The following is a 19,553-nucleotide window of genomic DNA, read 5'->3' as shown; positions in this document are numbered from 1 at the left end:
GGTAGGGAGTGCAGAAGGCCAAGCTATAGGTCCTCGCAGAACGGGGAGTAAGGGCGGCCCGTGAAGGAATCTGCGGCTAGAATCGTCTCTACCAGATACATCTTTACCGAAGGTAAGTAACTCGTACATCTGATAGAGACTACTAGCCGCAGATTCCTTAACGTAGAAAAGATACCCTAGCCATACCCAAGGGGAAGGAGGGTCTGCGAAAGGACCCCACCAGTCCGGCAGAACAGAGGGCCCAAGGGGACAAGTCCAATGGACAGGGCGAGGAGCCCCGTCCTCCCAGGCAAGGGGAACCCCCACAAGCAGAACACCACAGGCCCCAGAAGGGTGTGGGAAAAAGAAAGAGGAAGCCCTTCCACACACAACAGAGGTACAAGGGCAAGGCCAGGGAGGGTCGAAGCACCCCACGTCCTTCAAGGCAACAGAACCCCCAGCCAATGCCAGGCAAGGAAGAGGGAGAAGAAAAGCCTATAGGGTCCAAGGAAACAAGGAAAAAGAAGGCGAGCCCACCATAGGCGGAAGGTCACAGACCAGACAGAGCGGCGCCGGCAGCAAGAAGCAGCCGGAAGAACAGCCCGGGGCCCTTAGGAAGACCGAACAGGTTATGCCTGAAAAGGGGGGGGGGGGTACATAAACCGTCCCAGCCTCCAGGACAGGAACATGAAGGCGAGGATAAGCCCGGACACACCACCACGAGGGGTCTGCGCACACAAAAAGAAGCATCTGCAACATACAGAAACGCCACGCAGTGGAGAGGCCCGAAGGCGACCACAACTCCCCAGCACAGCGCAAGCTATATAACAGCTACCACTACCCCACATAGGGTACGTTAAGATCCAAAACATGGGAACCCTCTTTGGAAGAAACTTCTGCAGCAGAGAACAACCAAAAGAGCCACAGGGGGAAAAAACCCAGCAGAAGGCTTATCAAGCAGCCCAAGAGAAAAACAGAAGGGCTAATCTCAGGGCCAATTTGTGCTGATAACTGAAGGAAAAAACACACCGTCAACAAAGGGCCGACCAGCAGCCAACAAAGCCACAGTCTCAGCAAGGGCAAATTGCCCAAAAGGAGGTCCAAGAACCAGAATAACTCACCATTCACTGAGGGGGAGGAGGAGGAGGAGGAGGAGGAGGAGGAGGAACAAGCCCTCCCAAGAAAGTCTGGATGGCCGAGTCTGTCGGGCATGGAACAACAGAACGCCATTGAATGGAAGATCAACCAGCCGCTCCCGAACATTTTCAGGGAACACACTGTCCCTAAGCCAAGCATGGCGGAAGAGGGCGACCGAAGAAGCCAAGGCACGCCCCAGCACCTCCGAGATGTCTAGAGCGGAGCGGAGAATAAACGCCGCTAGCTCCCGGCCATCTAATGCATGATGCCGCAAGTCCACCTGAACAGTCTCCTGTGAAGTGGCGGATCCCAAGCACTCAGCCGAGTCCCACAGACAAGAGGAAGCCCAAGCCAACACACATAAGGTGTTAAGGGCAAGCAGAGCAGTGCTGGTCGAGGCGAACATGTTGCGTCCCCAAGAGTCCAGCCAGCGGGCCTCCCGTGACGGTGGAGACAGCAGTGGCGGCAGGGAGATGAAGGCAGTTCGCAAAAGTGGGCTGGAGGCAGAGGGGTGGAGGGAAAGACACGCCGGGTCACGCAGTGCTGGAAGGTGCCGGTGCAGGAGGTGTTGGGGCTTCGGGTCGCCCGTAGCGGGACGCCTCCAAGTCCCCACCAGGGAAGAAAGAAGCAAACCCTCAAAGGGAACCAAAAGCTCCTTCCCACCAGAGCCCTGGTGGAGAACCCCCAAAAGATGATCTGCAGGGAAATGAGCCATCGGGTCACCCATGCGCAAAAAACCCACAGCCGTGGACAGCCTGCCCTCGCCTCCATAGGGCCCTACGGCGGAGAAAGCAGCTCCTCCGTGGGCAACGGCTGCAAACTAAGGCGGCCGTCCCCAAAGCCAAGCGGTGCTGGCAAAGGCATGACCTGAAAGGTAGAAGGAGGGACCAAGGAGTGGGGACCTGTTGCTCCTCCGGCGGAAACCGCTGCCCCGGAAATAGCGAGGAGCCACCTTTAGACGACGCCGGGGAAAAAGCCACCACGCGGCGGCCCGTCTCCGGTGAGGACGACACCCGCGGGCACCCAAGAATCCGCAGCCTGAAGCAGGACGTAATCACCGTACGGCGCCAAAGGAGACACCGGACAGGTGTCCCCCACGTCAGGCAGAGCCGGGGACCGGAGCTGAGCTGGAGTCGAAGTGGCCAAGGGGCGGCACCGGAACGGCGCCGACTCGACCTCCGGCGAGGCAACTCCCTGCGTGGAGGGACGAGAGGGCCCGGGGGAGTGACAAGAAGCCCCCGCCAATCTCCAGAATGGGACGTACCGACCCATGCGGCGCCGCCAAGGCTGATTCAACCCCCGACTAGACCTCCGACGAGGCAGCCACCTGCACGGAGGGGCGAGAGGGGCCCGGAGGGGGACGAGGGATCCCCGTCCAGCCTCGACCCATAGCAGGACAAGGGGGGGTCCGCCGACCCCTGTGGCGTCACCTCAGTGTGGATAAGGCACCGCCTGTCCAGAGGGCCGCTCGGGGATCCGACCAGAGCCACTGCGACCTCCCGCGACACCACAGGGACTCCCGCAGGAGTTTCCGGCGAGGCAGAGGTGCCGTGGTCCGAAGGAGCGATCCCCGAAGGGCCGCACCCCAACGGGACCATATCCTCCAAGCCTGGAGCGGAGCCATCCGGGGCCGGAGCTGCGGGCGACGCTGCGGAGGGCCACGCACAATGCAAGGGATCCGCCGACGTCCCAGGAGGGGAAGGAGATGGGGAAGTCGCTAGCCGGATATGTCTCCATTTGGGCTCCCTTTTCCCCCTCACCGGGAAACGGTGGATAGGGAGAAGAGACGAGGGGCTGCATCACCTGCGGAGAGCCCACGCCCCCAACAGGCCGGAAACAAGCCCTCAGAGACAAACTGTGACACTTACCCACTGGGGAGCGACGCTCGTGTGGCGCAGGAGAGGGATGAGGAAGATGACGACGGCGGCCGCTTCAAGAACCTTCTGCCGAAGCTGATAGAGGGGAAGCAGCCGGTGAGGGGAAGAAGCTGACCTGGAGAGACGTGCTGAGAGCAGTTTCATCCGGCACTCCCGCCACGACTTCGGCTTCAACTGTTGACACGCCTCGCAATCAGGGGAGCCGTGATTTTACCCCAAACACCACATGCAAATGAGGTGCGGGTCCGTCGGCGACATAAGGCGTCCTCACGAAGTGCACGACTTAAATCCTGAAGGGATGCGCACACTATTCCACAGATAACACACACGGTGAAAAGAAAAAAGAGGGGCCGAAACAGGCCCAGGACAAAGACCGGATCCGTGTTGCACACGGAAAAGGAAAGAACTGACGTAGACGCGACGGGTGAGACTTGTGTGACCTCGCTGACGTCATGTGCGGGGACTACGCCTGGGCGGAGTCGCACAATGCCGTCCCCCGGGCGCACAGGGATGCTGTGGCAAAAAGTTTTCCGGATGCAGTCTCACGCCTGGGGATAATTCTATGTTCAGGAATCTGCGGCTAGTAGTCTCTATCAGATGATGTGGCATTACTTTTAATACTGTTACCGTGGGACTCCCACCATTACGACAGGGACAATTCAAGCATGTGAATGTATAAAAGATACAATACTGGAGAACTCATATAACCAAAATCAACTTAAATATACAAAATATCTATGGTGCCTTCAGGCAAACTTGACAATGGCCAAATTCAACCACCTGGTTTATGTGCAGAAGGCTCTTCTTTGGGCACTGTGGAATTGAGCGAAGCAGATACGGACGGCTCTGGGTTATCAGCTCCAGAGAATCAATCTAGAAAAAAGAAAACAGGAATATATTCAGTATAGGTTAGTGAGTCACCTTGCTTACCCCACCATAAAAATGAGTATCACAGAATGCAAAGAAATTGAACTTGTATCATAAAATTGATGAATTTCCATCAAACAATTTTTTCATATTTTTTTGTTAGTTTAAAGGCTCTGTTTCAATCACTAGACTTAGGAGTTGTCATTTCTACATTAACACTATCTGTCACCATTTGTCTATGAGGGACTAAATTGCATGATTAACAAGTTACTTACCTTCTGTAATGCCTTATTTGGTAGAGACTCTATCTGATTGCACGTTTTCAAGCAGTACCCCTGTGTGCCGGTAGGTGGCGCTGTTGGGATCGGTGTAGGCCACACCAGAAATGACATATACCGTGCCTATAAAGGTGCCACAGCAGCATGCTGGCATTAGTTCCCTTCACGACTTTCCACGGGAGCAGCGCAGAGCTATTATAAAGACTGACAACTGCTTAAAATGTTACGGTCCTTCGAAGGGTGACCCTTACACTCTAATTAGTTTCCAGAGCAAGGAGGATCGGTAAGGAATCCAAGTCTAGATAGGGTCATTACCAGATAAGGCGTTACCGAAGGTAAGTAGATTTTTCATCTGATAGTGACTTCTAGCTGCAGATTTCTTTATTTTGATTAGCTACCCAAGCAATGCCTCCCCAGAGGTGGGTCTGCGAAACTGATTTAAACCAGGACATCCTGCAGTATCGAATGGGCAAAGTGCCCGTCACAATGGACCTGACTGTCCAGGCAGGAGTACTTGGTAAGCATGTGCTGAGATGCCTACGTTGCTGCGTGACAGATGCCCAGGAAATGGAATTTGTGGGCTAATGCAGCCTTGGCTCTAGTGGAATGTGCACACAAGCCTTCAGTGGATTGCTTTTTGGCCAACTTGAGATGGTCAGTTTGTACACGGCCTTCCCTTTCTTGGCCCCTACATACCCCATGAAGGCATGATCATCCCCTTTTGTCCGATCAAGGTAGAACGACAATGTACTTCATGGGTCCAGATGGTGGAGTCGCTCCTTCTCTTGTGACGGGTGAGGTGGAGCAAGGAAGGTAGGCAGTGCGATGCTCTGGCCTACATGTAAAGGAGTCACAACCTTGAGAAGGAAGGAGACACAGGTCCGGAGTACCAGCTTACATAGATAGAAGGTGGTATAGGGAGGGATGCACCAAAAGTGACTGCAATTCGCTGATCCTCTTGGCTAATGTAATAGTCATTAGAAAAGCATTCTTGATGGTCAATAACTGGAGAGAGCAATTGTGCAATGGCTCAAAGGGCGCACACATTAACAAGGTCAGGACGTGGTTTAAATCCACTGGGGCATTATGAATAGCTTGGGGGAAGAAACATGTTGCAAACCGTTGAGGAACCTAGCCACAGCCAGTTACTTGAACAAAGAAGGTTGTTGTGGAAACCGCTGAAATAGCTGATAAGACGCCTTTAACCATGCCCAGAGCAGGCAGAAGAACCTGAGAAAGGGGTGCAGAAAAAGGACTGATGTTCCTAAATGCACCCCATGGCGCAAACGTATTACAGCGTCAGGCATATACAGCTTTAGTGAAGGAACACCTAGCTGCCAGAATAACAGCTCAGACTTCGGGAGGAAGTCTGAGAGCTGTCAACTGTTGCAGCTCAATATTCACACATGAAGGTGAAGGGTGCTCAGGTTTGGAAGCATTACTTTCTCTGTTGCTGTGAGGGAAGATCCTCTTGACGAGTAAACCTGATCAGGGGACCAAGGCTCATTCTCAACAGCTTGGGATACCAGACTCTCTGTGCCCAATCTGGAGATACAAGAATGACTTGAACTTGGTCGTTCCTGATCTTCTTGAGAACTCTAGGCAGGAGTGGTATTGGCCGGAAAAACGTGCAGGATGCCAGAGCTCACTCGAGGCTAAAAGCGTCTCTGAGCATGAGCCGCCTTGGAAACACCAGCACGCAAACGTTGCTGACATTGTGCGTGCTCTGCAGTGGCGAAAAGATCTAACCACACTCTCCTAACTCTTGAAAGAGACCATGCACCACCTCCGGAAGTCGATGCCATTTGTGATCCGATAAGCATTGAAAGCTGAGTTTGGCACCATGGGTTTCAGGGAACCTGCCAGGTGCTAAACAAAAAGGGAAATGCTGTGACGTCCCAGAGATGTCCAGAAACGCATGGCCTCTTCACAAAGGGTTCACAACCCTACCTTGCCTTGTTTGTTGCAGTACCACATGGTTGTGGTGTTGTCCATGAACACCTGCACCAGCCTTTTCCTTATCGAAGGAAGAAAGGATTTCAATGCCAGTTGGATTGCCTGGAGCTCCAGAAAGTTGATGTGAAGCCCAGACTCGGCCGGAGACCAGAGTCCTCTGAACGCCACCTCTCCCAGTTGGCAGTCGCAGCCCAGGAGTGAGTGATGCATCTGTCACTACAGACAACTCTGGCTGGGAAATAGAGAGGGGTCTGGCACAAACCCAATCGCAGTTCGTCAGCCACCACTGCAGGTCTTTTGCAGTTCTAGATCCAAACAATGTCCAAGAGATTCCCCTGATGCTGTGCCCACCGGATCTTCAGGTCCCAATGCAGAGCCTTAAGAACACGTGGAGAGTAAGGAGTTGCGTCCGCGGTTACTGGACGGGGAATACTCCTGATTCCCTGGTCAAGGATTCGAAAAGAACAAATGAAGGAGTATTACCCGATGAAGGGGATGAAGGTTTATTCCAGATGAGGAAGCACTGTTCCTTTGTTAGTAAACCCCTCACTCACCACCTAGTGGTGACTTGCTTCATCATCGGGGCCCACCCAAGTGGCCTAGCGTCACTTGGGTGTGCTTCAACACCTGAGTTGCAGTGGAGCAGGTAGTGAAGTGTGGGTTGTAAACAAAAAATAGTGTGAGTGTTAAAATTGTCCTGGTTAATGCTTTTATATAAATTTTAATAAAAAAGTAACTGGACAATATTAAAAAAGAAACGATGAGATAATAGTAGGGGAGTTACGGCCTACATATCTTGGCTATGTGTTGGTCGACATGTTTCTACCATAAGGGGCAATCCCCGGTATTCTTCAGGACCAAAACAAGGAAGTGGGAGGTGTGGGTCCCCTAAAAGACGCACCCTGTCCTAAATCCTTGGTCATCCAGAAGGAAAATATGCTTCTGGGCAGACACTCCTAAAATGTAGGGTGCCAAAATAAAAAACCTGGGGAAAGAAGAAGAGCGAAAGGAAATAGTTACTATCCTGTAACGTAGTGCAGAATTATAAGTGCAGAATACGTGCAGTTATCCTTGCTTTCCACAGTGGTGAATGAAATGGTGCCTTCATCAGTATAGAGCGTGTCTACCAGTGTTGTGGAAACGTGCTCTTAATTGTGGGAGTAAACGTAAGGTATCTCTAAGGTCAGGAATTAAAGTTGGCATCCTCTGTGCGTGCCTGAATTAGCATGCTTATGCCGTACATTAGAGTGCACTGAACTTGAGTGCTCATATTGTTACCGTCGTGGAGCATACTGTGCCAACTGGTTGTTTGCCATATAATACTTATTATTAGCCATATATTCATTATGGGCTCGAAAGAATCCTAATGAGGATCAGTGTTGTACATACAAAGACAGACTAGACTCATACAAACAAATAACATGGAGCTTATCACGAAGCGTGGCATGTCAGGAAAAAGCGGGCTTACTGGAGAAGTACTTCAGTTGGATTTCATCAAGCAGGGGGTAGGTGCTTCGCTAGTTGCAACATATTCTAATTAGAAAGGCATATATTGCAGAAATGAGTAAAGGAAGGTTAACCTACATTTCGGTTCACGGGCTCAGACCGTTATAGAGTCCTGAGTGGGGAGGGGGAAGTTTTACTTACAGTTGCAGATCGCGGAGCAAGGCGGTTCGCCTACATCTACCTGCTGCTGCTCGGATGCAATGAGCGAGCGAGCGCGGTAGGAGTTTATGGGCTAGCCTTCTTCCGGGGTGGGTCACGTGGCCGCTACGGCGGCCTGACCGGGAAGGATGGTTGCTATGGGAACTGCTGAATGCTGCGCATGCGTCTGAGCTGCATCTCGGGGCCGCTGTGTGGATAATTAGTCAAGCGGCGGTTGGCATGGAGACTAGTAAACGCTGCGCTTGCTGCTAAACGCTGCGCATGCGTCTTAGCCACATCACGGGACCGCAGCTAAGGGTCTAAGCCCGGCAGCGGGTGGCATGGAGGCTACTAGACGCTGTGCTCGCGCATTAGTAAAAGAAAGTGGCAATAGGGCGATGTGCCCGTTGTTGCATGAGAATGGGTTAGGCTAAGACTATCAATGAATGGGATATCTACTGCTGGCCGCATATGGAGTGCATACATGTGCCAGGGACCTGGGGTGGAATGGTGCCACTAGAGTGGTGATTCAAAGAATGGGAGAGAGGATTACAGTAGCAGCATGTAGGGTCTACAGAAGGATTTGAATAAGATCGGGCTGCATTTGGATTATAGAGTGTACCTGAGGCGAGGGACAAAAGATAGAGATGGAGTTATTTAAGTACAGAGTTCCACGGGATATTGTCGTTAAGACCTTGTGTATGTGTGGAAACAACGTATCTGCGAACACAGGAGCACAATAAGATGTAAGAAGAACATAAAAAAACTCACGGACCACTTCCTAACTGTCCATCACACCACCAACGATATGAAGTGGACAGTGATTGAACAATTGCAAGCGGGCCCTAATATCCAGGCTCGTCTATTTGAAAAAGAACAGAGATGGATTTACAGACTTTCCACACATACACAAGGTCTTAACGACAATATCCCGTTGAACTCTGTACTTAAATAACTCCATCTCTATCTTTTGTCCCTCGACTCAGGTACACTCTATAATCCAAATGCAGCCCGATCTTATTCAAATCCTTCTGTAGACCCTACATGCTGCTACTGTAATCCTCTCTCCCATTCTTTGAATCACCACTCTAGTGGCACCATTCCACCCCAGGTCCCTGGCACATGTATGCACTCCATATGCGGCCAGCAGTAGATATCCCATTCATTGATAGTCTTAGCCTAACCCATTCTCATGCAACAACGGGCACATCGCCCTATTGCCACTTTCTTTTACTAATGCGCGAGCACAGCGTCTAGTAGCCTCCATGCCACCCGCCGCCGGGCTTAGACCCTTAGCAGCGGTCTCGTGATGTGGCTAAGACGCATGCGCAGCGTTTAGCAGCAAGCGCAGCGTTTACTAGTCTCCATGCCAACCGCCGCTTGACTAATTATCCACACAGCGGCCCCGAGATGCAGCTCAGACGCATGCGCAGCATTCAGCAGTTCCCATAGCAACCATCCTTCCCGGTCGGGCCGCCGTAGCGGCCACATGACCCACCCCGGAAGAAGGCTAGCCCATAAACTCCTACCGCGCTCGCTCGCTCATTGCATCCGAGCAGCAGCAGGTAGATGTAGGCGAACCGCCTTGCTCCGCGATCTGCAACTGTAAGTAAAACTTCCCCCTCCCCACTCAGGACTCTATAACGGTCTGAGCCCGTGAACCGAAATGTAGGTTAACCTTCCTTTACTCATTTCTGCAATATATGCCTTTCTAATTAGAATATGTTGCAACTAGCGAAGCACCTACCCCCTGCTTGATGAAATCCAACTGAAGTACTTCTCCAGTAAGCCCGCTTTTTCCTGACATGCCACGCTTCGTGATAAGCTCCATGTTATTTGTTTGTATGAGTCTAGTCTGTCTTTGTATGTACAACACTGATCCTCATTAGGATTCTTTCGAGCCCATAATGAATATATGGCTAATAATAAGTATTATATGGCAAACAACCAGTTGGCACAGTATGCTCCACGACGGTAACAATATGAGCACTCAAGTTCAGTGCACTCTAATGTACGGCATAAGCATGCTAATTCAGGCACGCACAGAGGACGCCAACTTTAATTCCTGACCTTAGAGATACCTTACGTTTACTCCCACAATTAAGAGCACGTTTCCACAACACTGGTAGACACGCTCTATACTGATGAAGGCACCATTTCATTCACCACTGTGGAAAGCAAGGATAACTGCACGTATTCTGCACTTATAATTCTGCACTACGTTACAGGATAGTAACTATTTCCTTTCGCTCTTCTTCTTTCCCCAGGTTTTTTATTTTGGCACCCTACATTTTAGGAGTGTCTGCCCAGAAGCATATTTTCCTTCTGGATGACCAAGGATTTAGGACAGGGTGCGTCTTTTAGGGGACCCACACCTCCCACTTCCTTGTTTTGGTCCTGAAGAATACCGGGGATTGCCCCTTATGGTAGAAACATGTCGACCAACACATAGCCGAGATATGTAGGCCGTAACTCCCCTACTATTATCTCATCGTTTCTTTTTTAATATTGTCCAGTTACTTTTTTATTAAAATTTATATAAAAGCATTAACCAGGACAATTTTAACACTCACACTATTTTTTGTTTACAACCCACACTTCACTACCTGCTCCACTGCAACTCAGGTGTTGAAGCACACCCAAGTGACGCTAGGCCACTTGGGTGGGCCCCGATGATGAAGCAAGTCACCACTAGGTGGTGAGTGAGGGGTTTACTAACAAAGGAACAGTGCTTCCTCATCTGGAATAAACCTTCATCCCCTTCATAGGGTAATACTCCTTCATTTGTTCCCAATGCAGAGCCCTCATATGCCAATGGGCATGTGTCATCAGAAAGATGCAGGAGGCCATGAGGCACAACAGCCTCATAGTCAGTCTCACTTAAATCCAGGATAGAGGCTGAAACATCGATATCATAGCCTGAATATCCTGGACTTGCCGTTCGGGAAGATAGACCTGAAACTGCACTTTGTTCATAACAACTCTGATAAAAGGAAGTGCCTGAGAGGCAGTCATATGTGACTTTGGCACGTTGATCGCGAACTCCAGCAAGTGCAGGAGGTTCGCCATAGCCTGGAGGCGACTACCTGTGTCGAGCCCGTGTTCAACAGGCAATCATCGTAGTAGGGGAAGACTAGAACTCAAGACTTTCGTAGATGAGCTGCAACCACCACAGTCACCTTGGTGAACACGCAAGGGGTGCTGGTAAGGCCAAATGGGAAGACTGCAAACTGCAATGCTCTTCTCCAACCGTGAACTGTAGGTAACTTCTGTGGGCATGCAGGTAGGGGATGTGGAAATATGCATTCTGCAAGTCCAGCGCTAGAAGGTACAGGTCAAGGATAGGACAAAGGCCTCCATCCTTTTTGGGCACCAAAAAGTAGCCGGAATAACAGCCAAGGTCTACTTCTGATACCAAAACCCTCTTGATGGATCTATTGGCCAAGAGAGCTAGCACTTACTGATGGAGCAATGAGAGGTGGTCATACGTCGGCTGTCGTATGTGGGTGGACTAGCCTCTTTGGACAATCTATAAAGCCAGCAGTCTGATGTTACTGACCTTTAGTGGTGAGGATGATAGCATATCCTGCCCCCTACTGAATGCCCATGATGGTAGGATGGTAAACTAAAGTGGTTTGAAAGCTGTGGCTGCTCGGGGCTGGAGGGCGAGGGATGAAGGACTAGCCCGAACTCCAGCTAACTGTCCCACGTGGACCTGTGTCCTCAGCTCCAAAAAGGATAGGAAAGGGCGGAAGGCGAGCTGGGGTTGACAAGAGCCGATGGGGAATTCCAAGGACCTGGCCGTACCCCTGCTATTCTTAAAGCTCTTCAGTGCCGAGTCCGCCTACCTCTCAGAAAAAACGAGAGCCATCAAAGGACATTTCCATGAATGAGGCTTTAACATCCCCTGAAAAGCCAGTGGTTCTCAGCCAGACGTGGTGCCAAAGGGCCACCGACAATGAAATCATTCAACCTAGTCCACATCATATGGTGAACTTTGCTGTGTGTCTCCGGTCTGCAGGAGCTTGGATGAGATTGTCTCGGGCCTCCTCCGAGACCATAGGCTGCACTTGCGCAATCAAATTCCAGATCGTATGAGAGTATTTACCAAAAATACAAGGGTGTTCACTGACTGCAGCGCAAGGCTTCCAGAAGAGAACATCCTCTTCCCAAAGGTATCCAGCCTCTTGGATTCCCTATCTGGTGGAGTGGCAGGGAATGCACCAGGGTTGACCGTAGAGGTGGAGGCTTGAACTACCAAGCTCTCTGGGCTGGGGTGCTGTGTAAAGAAACTCGTGACCCCAGGATTGAGACAATAGGGCAGGCAATTGTCCATTGGTAAGGGCTGTTAAGATGTTCGTCTTGACTGCCACAGAGGGCAACTGTAGGTCAGCCGGCCAACACACCACCATAGCGAAAGAGGCACCCTTCTCCGTAGCCATGAGTGGGGGAGAGAACAAACCAGTGTCTGGTGAGGTGTCTAACCCGCTGGCCTCCCCCATTTCTTCATACCAGTTGACCTCATTATCATCTAGGGGATGCTAATATCCATAAGTTCCTCAGACCCCTCCTATTCATCTCCCTCTCCATGCCTTTGGAATGAAAAAGACACTTGCTCTGACCTGGAGGGTATGGTCCAGTCTGTGTCGGATGACACCAATCTGGCTCTTTGTCGGAGTCAGGAATGACTATGAAGATGGTGCCACCAGGGGAGTCGACACTAGAGTGGGCGCCAGGGAAGGTCTCAGGCTCACAGGCAGCTCTGCTCTAGGTCCAGCACCAGATCCATGGGGCTTCACTGGTGCTGAGGGCAAACCTGCTGGCAAGGATCCAGTGGGGCCCCCTTCTGGGCACCATGGGGCCCAGAGGCGCTCCAGAGGGGCCGCCCAAATATGATGTGTTTAACCTCTCAAAATGTGTTCAGCTGGATGGAGATCACTCAGGGAAAGTCAGGGTAGAGTGGATCACCTGACGTCATTTGTTAGCTTAGGCTGTTTCCACCCCCAGATTCAGAGCGTGTAAGCAGATTGGCATGGCCAGTGTGCAGATTTCTAAATTGGGACTTTTTTAGATGGAAAAAGAGTCCATACCAAAGAATGGGGAGGCAGGAGCGTGGGAGAGGAATCTGCAGTTAGAGTACCCACCAGAAAGATCGCTACTGAAAGTAAGTAACCTGTTCTTCTGATGGATAGTTCTAACTGAAGACACCTCACATTGTGAATAGATACCTTAGCAATGCTTCCCAAGGAGGTGGGTCTGTGAAATAGTTCAAACCTAAAAATCCTTCAGGTCTGGGGGAGGCAAAATGCCCCTCTCAACTGACTTGACAGTCGAGGACGTAGTACTTCATGAACCTATGTACTGATATCCAAGTAGCTGCCTAAAAAATGTCTAGGATAGGCAATCGATGTGCCAGTGCAGTTGCAGTAGCTGTGACTCTGGTGGAATGAGCCTATAAGCTTCTCTGTGTTATGTCGATGTGAAAGATAGTCTTCTACGGACAACTGTGCAGCGGCTCAAAAGTGGTGTACATCAAAAAGTGAGGACTAAGTTCAAGACCTCGTGTGGCAGTATAAAGTGTTTTGGAAAAAATAAATGAAGCTAACCTTTCAAAAATCTCAGTACACCAAGTGATTTAAACAAAGAGAACTGATTTAAAGCTGCAAAAAAAAAAGAGCCAATAAATAGCCTATAACAGTGCCCAAAGTGAATCCTTGCTGGGCCAGGGCAAGATCAAACCACAAAACTTCAGATAACTTTGTTTGCAGTAACTAAATGTGTTGGGTGCCGCACCAGTCCACAAATTTGTTGCAAAACTGGCGTACACTGATTTTGTAGAAGGATGCCTCGTTTCCAGGGGTGAAACTGTGTAAAGGACTCCAGAAGTCGCTGGAGATCCCGGGAACCTGCCCGATACAAATTGAACCGATAGAGTTTCAAGACCTCGGTATTTATGTCACGCTTGGCTTGAAATTACGACATACTAACAATTTGGGCACCCCTATGGCTCGATTTAAAAGGGACGTGGCGCGATGGCGGGCACTTCCGCTCTCCCTCCTGGGCAGAGCAGTGCTCTTCAAGATGATGGCTCTTCCCCGCTTTCTATACGCGCTCCAGAATGCGATGCACCCCGTACCGGCATCCTATTTTAGGGAAATAGAGGCCCTCCAGAGACCGCTTCTTTGGGACGGTAAGCCCTGTGTAGCCTACTCCAAGCTCACTCTCCCCTGGTATAATAGGGGGATAGGGTTGCCGGACCTACGGAAATATTACTGGGCCTCCCAGTTGGCAGCGGTAAATCCCATCATACACGGGGACTCAGTGGACCCCGGGTATGCTATGGATCGCTGGCAAGTGCCGGGGGGTGACTTCACCAGGGCACTGTATGCCAGACCTAGCTGGTTTCCCTTTGCGAGACCTACGGCTCATGCAGTACAGGTGAGGCACATGGCCAATAGACATCTCAAGTGGGAGGGGAGACTAACACCCGCCACCCCATTATGGAGCTCTGAGAGATTAGGACGTTTATGGAAGTCCAAGGGATTCGATAAGTGGGAACTTATCGGGATCACACAGATCAAGGACGTCTGGGGAAAGGACACAGTTCACACGTTTGATTCCCTCAAGCAGCAATACTACCTTCATGATAAGGAGCACTTCCGTTATCTCCAGATCAGACATGCATTATTTACGCACATCCCCATAGGCACGACGCTTCTCCCCCTTGAAGACCGGTTGTTAGATAGTCACCTCCCAGAGAAGACCATCTCCTTAATATATAAAAAGCTCATCAATAATATGGAGGACCCGCTGGTACTAATTAGGACACAATGGAGTGCAGATGGGGTGGAGTTAGACGACGCGTGAAGCGGCTATACAGATGAGGCTCAGATTAGTGCAGTTAAAGATTCTTCACAGGTTGTATGTCACGTGCCTCGTCTGGTTCGAATGGGTAAAGCAGAGAGTGGGGAATGTCGCAGGGTGTGCGGAGAACTTGGTACTTTCATGCATATTTTGTGGCACTGTAGGGAGGTAGAGGCTTATTGGGTAGAAATCCACAATAGGCTGCGGGATGTCCTGGGGGTGGAGCTACAGCCAGAGGCTCGTAGGTGTATTTTAAATGTTTGGGAACCCACAGATTAGTGTGTGTATAAGAAACAATGGGTAATGTTAGCATGCATGGTAGCCAAGCGTAACATTGCTCAGCTGTGGGGAGCTAGGCAGCCACCCCGGGCTGGAAAGTGGGCGGAGGACATGGATTGGTGCATGTTCAGAGGTTGTCCTGAAAAGTGGGGTAAGGTCTGGGTAGACTAGAATCGCTACCGTGGAGACATCCGTACGCCTCCGATCTGTCTGGAAGAAGTGGAGGCGCATGAGTCCCTGTGATCCCTTTATCACCATCTTGTATGTATTGTTTGAAGTATGGATCTGTATATTGGACAAATGTGAAATTGACCATGTCATCTGATGTCTTTCTTTGTTAAATTGTTAATAAAAAGAATTTTTTTAAAAAAGAACTCCAGAAGTGCAGTAGCCTGTGCAACATGAAAGTGTCTTACCACATTAGGCAGGAATGCCACTTATGTTCTCAAAACCGGTTGTCAGGAAAAAATTATGTGTGAGGTTGGTGCACCAAGAGTGCCTCAGGTTCGTTCAAACACCGAACCGATGTTATGGCAATTAAAAAGACAGATATTAATGGTAAAAGATGCAGTGGACAACTATGCAATGGTTTAAACGGGGTACACATGAGGAAGGAAAGGATTACATTTACGCCCACTGTAGCATCACAAAGAGCTCTGGCTGAAACAAATGCTGCAAATATTTGAGGAACCTCATCACAAAAGGTGATTTAATCTAAAAAGGCTGCTCCGGCAACTGTAAAAATGCAGAAAAGCTGTCAAATAAACATTAACAGTGCCCAACACAAGTCCTTGCTGGGACAATGACAAAAGGAAACAACTCTTCAAACAGTTAAACTTGTGGCGGGCCAATCTAGCAGGTGCAGTACCAAACCTCAAGGTTGGCCCGTGCCCGGTGTACACTGATTTTGAATATGGGTGCCTGTCTGCGAGAATATCTTCAACGACCTCAGGAGGTCGAATGAGGTCAACTGTTGTGGCTCAATCTCCAAGAAGGGAGATGCAGATTGTTCAGGCTTTGATGCAGTACCGTGCCCTGCTGCTGTGAAAGACGATTTTCCCAAAGTGTCAGCTTTATAAGAGGACAGATGCTAATGCCCAGGAGTTCTGAGTACCCCACTCTACTTACCCAATCTAGTGCTGGTAGGATGGCTAACCCTCAGTTGTTACTGGTCTTTTTCAGAACTCCAGGCAGGAGATGCAGCATCTGGAAAGCATACAGGTGTTCTGAGTGCCACTGTAAGCTGAATTTGTCTTTGTCGGAGAGCCTCATTGAGAACTCAAATGCTCAAAAGAGCTGACTGAGCGTTCTCGGCAGTGGAAAGAAGATTGAGCCAGGGTTCTCCTCATTGTTGGAAGAGGTGGGGCGCCGCTTTCAAGTTCAACGACATTTCGTCTGCAAGTTGTTGGTGGCTCAGTTCCTCTGCCTGGCATTAGGAAATCTCACCAGGTGGCTCACCACCAGAGAAATTTCATCTTCCAAAGGTGTAAAGCCTCCTGGCACAGGATTCAAGAACCGATCACACCCTGCATATTGCAATACCACATGTCAGATGTGTTGTCCATGAACCACCACACCAGCCTTCCTCTGATGGTGAGAAGGAAGGCCTTCAATGCCAAGTGAATCACCCTCACCTCCAACAAAAGTATGTGGAGTCAAGCTTTTGCAGGAGACCAGCGGACTCTGATCTACACTTCCCCCTGATAGCCTCCCCAACTCAGAAGTGATGCACCCATAATCAAGATTACATTTAGGAGAGGTAAGGAGAAGGGTCTGCCACTTATTTAATCGCAATCCATCAGTACCACTGCAGATCTTTTGCATTCTCCTCCGAAATCTGGATACAATCTGACAGATTTCACTGGTGTGTCCATTGGGACTTTAGATCCAATGGGAGAGCCTGCATGTTCCATCTGGCAAGCGCCACCTGCAGGATGAACAGGAGAGCCTGCAGAGGTGTTGGGTGTAACTTTCTTATGTTGATAGCGAATCACAAAGTTGTTGAGGTTCCCTGTCGTCTGGAGGTGGTTGACGACTGCCTGGGGCAAGCCCATCTTCAAAAGCAGTCACTGAAGTATGGGAAGCCTTAAACCGGTAAACTGATGCTCCTTGCTCACTATGAACAGCAGGGTAGCACCTGCAGGATTGGGATATGAAAATAAGTATCCTGCAGGTCCAACGCTACCTTCCAGTCTCCGGGGTCCATGGCAGACAGGGCTTGGACTAACATGAGCATCTTAAAATTGGCATTACGCAGGGAGGTGTTGGCGGGGCAAAGATCTACCACAGGACGAAGGCTTCTGTCCTTCGGCACAAGGAAGTAGCAGGAGTAGCCCCTAGTTCTGAGGCTGGAACACTCTTTATGGCCCCTTTGGCCTAAATGGCCTGCACTTCCCACTTCCTTCTGCAAGACGGACATAAGATCTTCCATTAGCTGTCCTGATGGTGGTGGAATGTGCAGTGGGATAGAAAGAAATGAGAGGGTGTGGCCCCGATTGAAAATTTGGAGTAATCATCTGAAGTGACGGCTTGCCACCCTTAGAGGAGATATTGGATGTTGCCAACAGCAGGGTGGCTGTGTGCTTGCAAGGATACACTAAATTGGTGTTGCGGATGCTGGAGAGATGGGTGAGGCGCGGGCCCCTGCTGCCCTCGTCATTATGTACATGAGCAGCAGCCTTTGGCAACAAAAGAGAAGAAAGCCTGCTAGGGTGGTGAAACTGAAAACCCCTGCCATAGCCACAAAAGTTGCAAAATTGTTGGGATTGCCTTATAGGGGCAGAAAGACCCAAGGAACGCAGTGTGGTCCTGGTTTCTTGAAAGTGTTCTAGGGTCGAACACGGTTTGCCGCTGAAAAGGTGAAAGCCATTGAATGGCATGTCCATCAAAGATGCCTGGACATTCCCGGAGAACCCCGTAGTCCTCACCAGGCTTAGTGCCTAAGTGCCACACTTGTACCCATCACTTGACCTACAGTCGGTCATGTCCATATCAGACCGTATTACAAACTTCGCTACGTTGCGGAAACAGACACTTTAAGGTTGTTCAGAACCAGAGGCAGTACTTGAACAATTATGTCCCACAAGGCATGGTGGTAGGGGTGCAGAAGGCAGCTGGCATTCATCGAACACAGATCTAGACTTGTGGAAGAAAAGATGTTTCCCAAAAGTTTCTATTCTTTTATACTTGCAATCCAATGTGACAGTGGGAAAGGCACTGTGAATTACCTGACTGGTAGGCAGCTGCACATCAAACTCTCTGGCTTAGGATGTTGTGCCCAAGAAGGTATCCGTAAGGACTTCATTGAATGGTAACAGAGGTTCTGTAGATGCATAACCATGCTGGAGCACCTATGTCAAAACTTTAGTCTTGATCACCACAGTGTGGCATCTTGGAGATCTTCATATCAATTTTCCTCGTAATATTGGGGGACAAAATCACCCCCCTCACCTGTCTGAATCAGTGCTGAAAAGATTGTGCAAAGTTTAGGCTCTAGTGTGCGGTAAGGGCAAAATATATTAGAATAAGAGGGACTGCCCGCTGGCTGCGGAAGTGGCATTACGGCTATAGTGGTCGACATCGGAGCTGGGGAACCGGGTTGGAGTCATGTTAGGGACGCTCAACATTCAGTGATTCTGGGCAAATCACTTAATCTACCCGTACCCAACAAACATAAATGTGTCCATCTGTAACGCAACTAATGCTCATGTAAAGCGCTGATACCTTCGGGTCAAGTTCGCGCTATATAAAACTCCTGGGTAAAAAAGTAAAAAAAAAAAGAATTTGTCATGCCCTCGGTCAATGTGGATTCTGCTCAGGTTGGAAAGCACAATGGGCTGTAAATCCTCCTCTGGCATCGATGTGAACAGAACCGGTGCGGAACCCGATTTGGGTTTGAGGGGCACAGATCAGAGGCCACTGTGGAGCTTTGGGTCCCGAAGGCACACCACAGGGAACTGATAAAGTGCTGAAAATGTACAGCATGGCCTTACTAAAGGCCTCCACTTGCTGTAACGTCATCAATGGACCCAGAAATTCGATCTGCAATCGGACTAGACTCTAAATCAGCTCAGATGGAGATCGGGAGCAAAACTGTGAGGCAGGCTGAATCCCTTGCGCATACTCTGGAGTTCAGGAGTGGTGAGAAGGGGTCGAATCCCGCTTGCAGTGCTTGTTTTTTCTTTGACTTACCTGAAGATTTGGAGCGCGATGACAATCAGCCTCAGGATTGACTGGTGACTCCTAGACCAGGAACGACCGACTTTGATCTCAATAACGATCTGCCACTAGAACAATTTATGAAGCGGAAACTAGACATTGCTTTCGACTTCGACCAGTCACAGCATGAAGTCTTCGGGTGTTTGGTGACATACAGTTTCTCCTTGTGGTCCAGTATGACCTTTGGATTCATCTGGGAACTGTAATCACAAGCCATGAAATCATGCTCCGACTGCAAGCATCATAGACACACTTGGTGAGGGTCTGTCACAGACATCTGTTTATGAAAGTCAGTACACAGCTTAAACTCTGTTTTATGAGGCTAAATTTTCTCCTGCACACAGGACAGGTTTGTGAAAAAGGGTCTTGAGAATACTAAGGAGTATCTCTGGATCTACTTCTGAAGGTGCAGACAGAAAGGAACTGACATTATTGTGCATGTGTTGAGTTTAAA

The 19,553-nt window shown here is 49.8% G+C and overlaps 1 protein-coding gene across 1 annotated transcript in view; it reads right to left on the bottom strand.

The window, feature by feature from the left end:
- FANCA (FA complementation group A) overlaps positions 1–19,553 on the bottom strand; it is an 850,506-nt gene that overhangs the window by 29,656 nt on the left and 801,297 nt on the right. Inside the window, exon 42 of the mRNA XM_086945786.1 lies at positions 3,774–3,866. Coding sequence (XP_086801912.1) covers positions 3,774–3,866 — 93 coding nt within the window. The remainder of the gene's footprint in view (positions 1–3,773; positions 3,867–19,553) is intronic.

Source organism: Lissotriton vulgaris, chromosome 12 (genome assembly GCF_964263255.1).
Source record: "Lissotriton vulgaris chromosome 12, aLisVul1.2, whole genome shotgun sequence".
Classification (NCBI taxonomy): Eukaryota; Metazoa; Chordata; class Amphibia; order Caudata; family Salamandridae; genus Lissotriton; species Lissotriton vulgaris.
Note: the sequence above shows the minus strand (reverse complement) of the source record. Positions and strands in the feature narration are given on the sequence as shown.